The sequence below is a fragment of the Crocuta crocuta genome, unplaced genomic scaffold (assembly GCF_008692635.1).
Source record: "Crocuta crocuta isolate KB4526 unplaced genomic scaffold, BGI_CrCroc_1.0 scaffold335, whole genome shotgun sequence".
NCBI lineage: Eukaryota > Metazoa > Chordata > Mammalia > Carnivora > Hyaenidae > Crocuta > Crocuta crocuta.
In genome coordinates, this window is record NW_027527440.1 from 487,120 (window position 1) to 496,157 (window position 9,038).

The 9,038-nt window shown below is 37.4% G+C and overlaps 1 protein-coding gene across 1 annotated transcript; it reads right to left on the bottom strand.

Annotated features, from left to right (window-relative positions):
- Positions 1 to 3,371: 3,371 nt before the first annotated feature.
- LOC144228727 (olfactory receptor 8D2-like) lies at positions 3,372 to 4,319 on the bottom strand. Its single transcript, XM_077760620.1, has one exon. The coding sequence runs from the start codon at positions 4,317 to 4,319 to the stop codon at positions 3,417 to 3,419; it is 903 nt and encodes a 300-aa protein (XP_077616746.1). The 3' UTR covers positions 3,372 to 3,416.
- Between the last annotated feature and the right edge of the window lie 4,719 nt (positions 4,320 to 9,038).

Here is a 9,038-nt window from a genome sequence, read left to right on the forward strand (position 1 = left end):
TTTTTTTTTTTTTTTTGAGAGAAAGAGGCAGAGAGAGAGGGAGAGAAATAACCTTAAGAAGGCTCCATGCCCAGCATGGAGCCCGGAGCCCATGCAGGGTTCAATCTCATGATGATGAGATCATGACCTGAGCCCAAATCAAGCGTGAGACACTCAATGTACTGAGCCACCTGAGCACCCCAAAAGAGACTCTACTTTTAAATAATCCAAAGAATCAAACAGTTTCATGAGCGAAGTAAAGTGAGATCATTATGAATGGCTCCAGTAATGGTGCTCAATGAATAATATTTTTCTAGGCATTCAGACATGTATCCCGAAAGAATTACAGTTCATATTTTGTGGTTTTATGACTAATAGAGTTTGAGTAGTTTTTTTTTCCCACTCTCTTGCTTCAACCAGTCTTAAGAATCCCAGAAAGAACATACAATTTTATTATTCTTTTATGTTGAAAATTTTTTTTTAATTTTTAATATATTTAAAATTTATGTTTTTATTTTGAGGTGGGGAGAGGGAAGGGCAGGGAGAGAGGGTAGAGAGAGAATCCCAGACAGTCTCCAAGCTCTGCACAGAGCCTGAAGCAGACCCTCAGAATGTGTACTTTTAATTTAATCTCATAGGTCCTTGTTTCCAAGGGACTCTGTGGGAAGCTGAAAAATGTCTTCCAAAGGATATTTACCTCCTAATTCCTGAAGCCTAGGAATACTATCTTTTATGTCAAAAAGGACTTTTGCAGATGTGACGCAGTTAAGGATCTTCAGAGAGGGAGAATATTCTGGGTTATCCAGGTAGGCCTTAAACACACTCAAATATATGTCTATAAGAGAAAAGCAGAGGAAGATTTTACACAGCAGAAGAGGAAGCAAGAAGCAGAGATTGAAGTAGTGTAGCCATAATCTGAGGCATGCCACCAGAAGGTGGAGGGGGCAAAGAACAGATTCTCCCTAGAGCTTTCAGAAGGAACTAGGCTCTGCCCACACTTTGGTTTGGCCCAATGACACGAATTTGGATGTCTGATCTCCAGAACTGTGAGACAATATACCTCTGTTGTGATTTTTTTGCAGTAGCCACAGGAAGTGAATATAGGGCCCAACACAATAGCCCCTTGTGAGGATTTTCCCACCCATTTCACATCCCTAGGTACAAGCTGTGTGCATACCAAGAAATTAACAAGCAGACTAAGGGCGACATAGAATCTCACCCCACAAACAAATGGTGGTGGTATGCAAATGTGAAATGTGAGAAAAAGCCCCTTAATTCGAGAAAAAGTGTACCGCTCTGCCACTTTCTCCCATTTAACCTGGTTATGCCCTGTGGCAAGAATAAGTTGGACAAACTAAAAATCTCAGCCCTTCTGTTCGTAAGCTAACCACCTCCATATCTGTTTTAATCTCTATCCTCTTATCATGCTTTATATTTTTAGAAAGCATTCTACAATATTATAGATTTGTCTCCCTGTTTATTGTCTTTCTTTGAAATGAAAAACTTAATCTAATGAAAGAAAGGATCTTGTGTTTTTTGTTCCTTCTGTTATCACCAGTAAGAGGATGGACATTCTCAGGCATGTAATGGGCTTTCAGAAATATTTATTAAATGACCAAAAGGGAATAAATCAATGGATGTATGATTCCATGTCTTTCATCATGGTCATAGTCCTCAGAATATAAAAGGGGCCAGTGGGCCTTGAAAACTCTGAATAAACTGCATTTAAATGCAAGTTGTCTGATCACTATGGTGATAATGAGGACTGGAACTTTTCCCATTTTAAATACTGTAATGCATCTAATGCAAACAAGGTAACATTAACTTTTTAGGCAGCTATACTGTGAACTTATATAGGCTCTACTGTCACCAAAAATCTTTAATTCTCTCCCACTGTATTCCTTTTCATAGAAGCAATGAATCTCATGGTATCCATTTGCCTTTCAATCTCATTAAATATAACCATCACTCCAGCTTCTACAGGTCTTTGAGAATCATGATTTTGTCAACCATTACATTATCTGTTGTCATAACTTCACAGCATCTGCAAATCTGATTAAAAGTTCTTTGAGATTCACATTTACATCATTGATAAAACCAAAGCTGCAAATTATTATAGCTTGATTCCCAGCTACCTCAAGCATATAACTTCCAAAGAAGAGCTCTATACTTAAGAATAGAGTGATCTCCAGGTTATGCACTGATGTTGGGAATGCTGTCCCAATGCAAGAAATCACCAGGGAGACTGTGTTTCTGTTCTTTGAGAAGGCACCTGAACCAAAGAGAAATGGTAGATATAGCCAAAATCACAAGATAAAGCTCTATATCAGATACAGTGGTAGGAAAGAACTATAGGATTTAGGCAGAAGGAAATATCATTTTCATTAAAACTATTATTCTAATACAAAGTTAAAAATTAATTTAGCTCTCTAAATTGGAGCCATGCTCTAACAGACTGTGTGCTGATAGTCATAGCCTAAGGGATGGTATCCAAGAGAGCCAATGTAGGACTTCAGGGTAGTTATTATTGATATGTACTGAATGTATATAAGTTGTTGATAAGACTAAGCTAATGACATCTCTTCCCCTAACCTTCATCCTGAACCTACTCTTCTTTCTCTCTGTCTCTTTGCCTCTGTCTCTCTCCCTGACACCCTCCACACACACCACAATCCACCTATAAGTTGTTCTTCACTATAAGTACTACTACCCTTACAGCTCTGTCTTGATATCCTCAGAATCTCACTATGAAGTCCTATGGACTGAAAACAACTCTTTCTCTTAGTAAGTTTAAAGACATCTTTATTCCTGTTCTCTAGGAATTCTTAATCAATTAACATCACCCTCCTTCAAACACAACCCTTACCTCACTCTCTAGTTATCAAGCACTTCAAAATTAATATTTAATTTAACATATTAACTAATATCTTCAAGATATTCTTTTTTTAATGTTTTTTTTATTTATTTCTGAGAGAGAGAGAAACAGCGTGAGCAGGGGAGGATCAGAGAGAGAAGGAGACACAGAATCTGAAGCAGACCCTAAACTCTGAGCTAGCTGTCAGCACAGAGCCCAACACAGGGCTCGAACCCACAAACTGTGAGATCATGACCTGAGCCAAAGTCAGACACTTAACCGACTGAGCCACCCAGGTGCCCCAAGATATTCTTTTTTATGTTTATTTGTTCTCCCTCTTCCATCAACTCCTGTTCCTCTAATACATGTAAAATTTCCAAAGATTATACTGACCATCAGAAAATCTTATTGTCTGAAAATCTCCAAAAATGCCTCAATCATTCTCAAGTATGAAATGTATATTTTGTAAGTAATGGTAAATTTTATCTCTGGCAGAGAGAAAGAAATTACATAGAGCCCATGAAAACTTTTCATCTGGTTCATTTTTTCTTGCTTCCTCTGAGAACACCTTTTGTCAGCATGACTACTTTCCCTGAACCACCTTCCTCAGTGCGCTCTTCACATCCTTGTTCCTCAGGCTGTAGATCATAGGATTCAGCATAGGGATCACTGTGGTGTAGAAAACTGAGGACACCTTCTCTTGTTCCATAGTATTGCTAGAAGGGGGTTTGAAATACATGAATGTAATAGATCCAAAAAAGATCCCCACAGCCATGAGATGGGAGCTACAGGTACCAAAGGCTTTGGACCGTCCCTCAGCAGAGCGAATATGGAGGATGCTTGAAAGAATGAAAGCATAAGAGATGAGTACAGCCAGCGTAGGTGCTAAGGTATTAACTCCTCCAATAATAAACAGCAATATCTCATTGATGTGGGTGCTGGAGCAAGAGAGAGTCAACAAGGGGAGAATATCACAAAAATAATGCCTGACAACATGAGACCCACAGAAGGACAATAGTGACATGCGGATAGTATGGACTGTAGCCCCAAACAAACCCAGTGAATATACCACAGCCATCATCATGGAGCAGACCCTATGGGACATGATAATATTATAAAGCAGTGGGCTACAGATGGCTACGTAACGGTCATATGCCATGGCAGTCAGAAGGTAGCCTTCTGCAATTACAAAAATAAGGAAGAAATAAAGCTGAATCATGCATGCGAAAAAGGAGATAATGTTCTTCTCTGATATGAAGTTCACCAACATTTTTGGGGTAATGACAGAGGAGTAGCAGAGATCAATGAATGACAGATGACTGAGAAAATAATACATTGGAGAGTGAAGTTGAGAACTGATAGAAATTAAGAGGATCATGCCCAGGTTCCCCACCAGTGTAACCACATATATTCCAAGGAACAGTAGGAAGAGTGGCAACTGAAGCTCTGGGTGCTTTGTTAACCCTTCAAGGATAAACTCAGTCATGGAGGAATGATTTGAAGTAGCCGTTCTTACAAGATATTATCTGCAGAAAGAAATAAGAGAAAATAGCTGAATTAAAGGTTGTTTTTTTTTCTGATTCCCAAAGCATTAATGACATTCTATGTGTTGATTTGTTCCATCCCTTATCTGTCTCATGCCTTGATCCTTTCCATGGATTTAAGAGGTCCAGGACAAAGACCACAAGTGTAACCCAGAGCCTTGTTTCCACCAACACTCTCAAATGCTCCCCTTTAAGTCCCCATTCATTTTACTCCAAGGTTTATGCCCTTAAACTACCTCACTTTCAAAGAAAATACAAACTTTCAAAACCGAATTAGTTTTTCCTTAACAGCATTAATAGAATATTGTTCATCCTCTTTCTTTGAACATACACCGATAGAACCTTCAGACTTAGTAGCAACATGGCTTTGAGTCTAGCTCGATGATTTAAAGCAGTCTGTTTCAATTTGTCAGCCCATCTACGTGAGTAGATGTCCTCTAAAACTGAGAACTTAGAAATGTAAAAGGCTTTTACAGACTGTGAATTTAAAAAAATATATAGAAATGGCTCTAATCAATTCTTCCACTCCATCCTGTGAATGGAAAAATTCAGTAGGCCAGGAAATTCTTTTCAATGTAGATAAGGTTGACAGAAATGTGGGGCCAAAGGCTATTAGACTGTATTTTAAACTTTCCCTGTTCAAGAAATAGGAAAGCAGATTGGCTTTCACCTATAGTACCTGAGAAATCAACAAAGCAGCGTTTCCCTCTTGACTCTTCCCTGTTCTCCATAATTAGAGGCCAAACTCTCACTGGCATTTCTCTCGAAGCTATACCTCAGAACTGGAAGTTTTCTCCTCTCCTGACTTAGTTCTCCCTTAAATCCAAGGAAAGATTCAGGGAAAAGGATTCCCTGCTTTCACTTGATACATTTTTATTATGTGAGGAATCAAATTTGATAATTTTTCACCAAGTCATGTTGCATGGTACAAAATGTCCCTTTAATTAATGATACTCAAGAAGGAACATATGCAGTATTTAGACCTTGATATGATTTTAAATTCCTTTTTACAAAATGAGAAAAAATATCAATAGTGGAAAAAATCCAGAGTGATACCTAGTTTGCTTTTTATTTTACATGGAATATATGCAACACGTGATCATTTACCATGATCATGAACAATAATTTATGAAACTTTGCTGCACTCTACTTTTCTCTCTATGCCTTCCACAACATACTAAAGGAGTTCAATATGTGCTGATTTGCTTATTTTTTAATGTTTATTTATTTTTGAGAGAGACAGACAGACAGAGACAGAGAGCAAGCAGGGGAGGGTAAGAAAGAGAGGGGGACACAGAATTCAAAGCAGGCTCCAGGCTTGTAGCTGTCAGTACAGAGCCCGATGTAGGACTTGAACCCTTGAACCACGAAATCATGACCTGAGCTGAAGTCAGACACTTAACCAACTGAGCTACTCAGGTACCCCCAATATGTGTTGATTTAAAGGCTTAATTCTATAGGGTATTATCTCCAAAAACACATGAGAAGAAAGCCATGTTTCTGAATTCAGAAAATTAGATAATAACCTAAAACAAACAGAGTCACATTTTCCAGGATACATCCCTAAGCATCCTAATTAGCAAAGGCGATGAGACTCAACCATCACCAGATAAATGCCCTGAGCTTGGCCAACAATCCATGGGAATAAGACTGACGTTTTCATTATTGATGCAGAAGCCAATACTCTATAAAAGTGAGCCAGGAGGGAGGTGGGACATTTTGGTTTGAGATCCATTTAGTGGATACCACAGTGTTTTAGTAGGCTCACACATAAATTAACTAAAATTCCTTCTATAATCCAAAAGAATACTGAAATTATTACCACCAGAGAGGGTTGTTTAGAGATTCAGAGCCAGGACACATTTATCTATTTGTGAGTGTAGAGATATTCCAGCTGATTTAGAGACTGATATGTCAGAATAAACAAAGCCTATAATGATAGGTTTCGATGGAGCTCAATAAATTTAGGGAAGCCACTGATGTGCAGTGATATTTCACTTTTCTGGAGAAATTTATCTAGTGACTTAAAACTTTCAATATTGCTGAAAAACTGGATGCAAGAAAAAGCATTGAAGACATCAATATAAATATCATGATATCCATTAAAATTTATTCACTTATCAGTCTACACTGGTCCTCTCTTACTGCCATATCATTCTTTTTCTTAATTTTAATAAACCTGGATGAGATAAGAATGAAGGCAGCAAATTTAAAAGGACAAGGGAAATGTGATAAAGCTGTTCAAGAAAGCTGAGGATAGCAAGAAGGGGCCTCCAGAAAACTATTTCAAAAAATAAAAGTAAAAAAGATTCCTCAAACTGCATAGTTATCTAAGACTCCAGAAAACATGAACATATAAAAACACAAGTGTGTGCCTAATTAAAATAAATAAATAAATAAAATAAAAATTCGCTTCTTTTATTTAACAGAGATTTGTAAATCTAAGACAGTCCCTCCTGCACACTCCTATTTATTCATTTATTTATTTTAAAGTTTATTGATTTATTTTGAGAGAGAGTGGGCACAAGCAGGGGAGGGGAAGAGAGAATCCCGAGCAGGCTCTGTGCTTTTAGCACAGAGCCCAACACAGGGCCCAAACCCATGAAACCACGAGATCATGACCTGAGCTGAAACCAAGAGTTGGATGCCCAACTGACTGAGCCAGCCAAGTGCCCCCATACTCCTACTTTTTAAACAGAACTATCTAGGGCAGCTGTGACTTTGTTGTTTTCTCATACTAGAAAGGTAACATTTAATAACATTTACCAAAATAACTTTTTATAGGGTCTAGAATACAGTGTTATATTATTGGAGAGATCCCACTGTTAACTTTCCTTTCTGCAATGTAACTTCATTCAAGAGACAATAATTAAATTGGCTAGATATCAGAATCTCAAATATTATTGGGAATGTAGCTATCCTTTTGGGCTCTGATAAAGTGAATATTTTTGTCAAGACAATAGAATTCATAAAGTTCAGTCTTCTGGATAGAGAATAAAGTTTAATTTTTCATCAGAATCAAACACTGTGGAAAGGAGATATTCTTGTATTCATTACTTTATCCAAAGCAAAAGTTACAAAATATCCGTATGACTTTCATCACAACAAAATCTTTGTTAATTTCAAATCTTATACCCTATGATCCTGTGGTGACATAAGTAGAAAGGTATCTTATATTTGGAGAAAAATGGGCTTGAAAGCATGTGGTGTAGAGTCTGTGTGACTAGGGCAAGTCATTTACCCTCTCTGAATCTTTGTTCCCTCTTCTAGAAAAAAAAGTAGTTATGAAGACGAAAAGATCTGTACTAAGCTCATAAAAACCTTAAGTCACTATATAATTATCAGTTACTCTTTTTTAGTTGTTTCTTAAAAGTATTTATAAAATACTTTTTAAGTTTACTTTGAATCACTCCCCAGATTCCCAAAGCAGCAGGCACCCTTATCCAGGGACCATGATGAGTGGCCGCGTGGACGCTTGTATTCAGTGAGAAAAGCAATGTCTACTCTTGGGTCTCATCAAGAAGAGTACTCTCTTTCAACTAGAAAAGCAGAAATCTTTAAAAGTTGTAATTCAAGAAGCAAAGAGTTGAGGAGATTCCTATAGTTCCTACAGTGACTTTGAAAGAACTGTCAAGAGCTGGGGGCATATTAGTGGCTATGAATAACAGAACATTACGATTTAGATTTAAGAAGGAGCTAGCAATTAAACTAATTCTGTTTTTGCTCTCCTAGGAACAGCTATGGCAGTAAACTTCCCAGGTTAGCCCTGGGAGCAACACGTGTTTGAGGTCATTAAGTGCTGTCATTATAAGAACTTGTAGACCTTTCCACATTTAAATATTCTCATCAATTTCTTGAACTTCAACAATAATGGTTAACAGCACAGCAACTTAAGTTAGACAATTGAGTAATACATTTGCCAATTATGCCTTTGTCTGGACACCATTGAACTAGCAAAATCCATCTGCATAAAAAAGATCTTACAGTTAACCCAACATAACAGATTTCAGGAAAAAGGGGCATTCAAATATTGGGCTCTGGGGAAACTGGCTCATTGGAGGTTCTGATAGGAAATGCTGAAACCCAAATGCAGTTAATGGGACACAAATCAAGGGAATTAAGTCACCCAGCACACATATGGACAGAACGGAAATAAAGGAGTTCCTGTAAATTCAGGATTACCTTCTCCAGGCAAACTTTTCAAAGTGGTTAGCCTGTCTTGCAATGTAAAAAAAAAATTTTTTTTTGCAGTCATTTAAAAAGTAATGAATAACCCTCAAAAAAATAAGTCAATACAATAGCATAGTGATTAGAGCTTTAATATCACTCTGGAGCCAGTCCTCCTAGGTTCAAATCTTCGCTTTGCCACTGGAATTGTGTAACTTTGGGCAAATGATATCACCTATGACTCAATGTCCTCATCTGTAAAACCCACCTCATAGAAATTTTTTTTTTCAGTTAATGGAGGTTATACAAAAAAAACAAAACAAAACAAAAAACCTGGTACATAGTGCCATGTGACTGATATTATTAATCTAATATCTTGAAGAAGAAATTATTAGCATATTTAAATAGAGCCAATCTAAACTTGTAGAGCCTTTTCCTCCTCTACCAAGAAGTTGCTATCCACTTACCTTAAGACATTCAAAACCTGAACCCTG

What these genes read in the sequence shown, in the direction of transcription:
- LOC144228727 (XM_077760620.1), bottom strand. Translation starts at nt 4,319, where the DNA reads ATGACTGAGTTTATCCTTGAAGGGTTAACAAAGCACCCAGAGCTTCAG.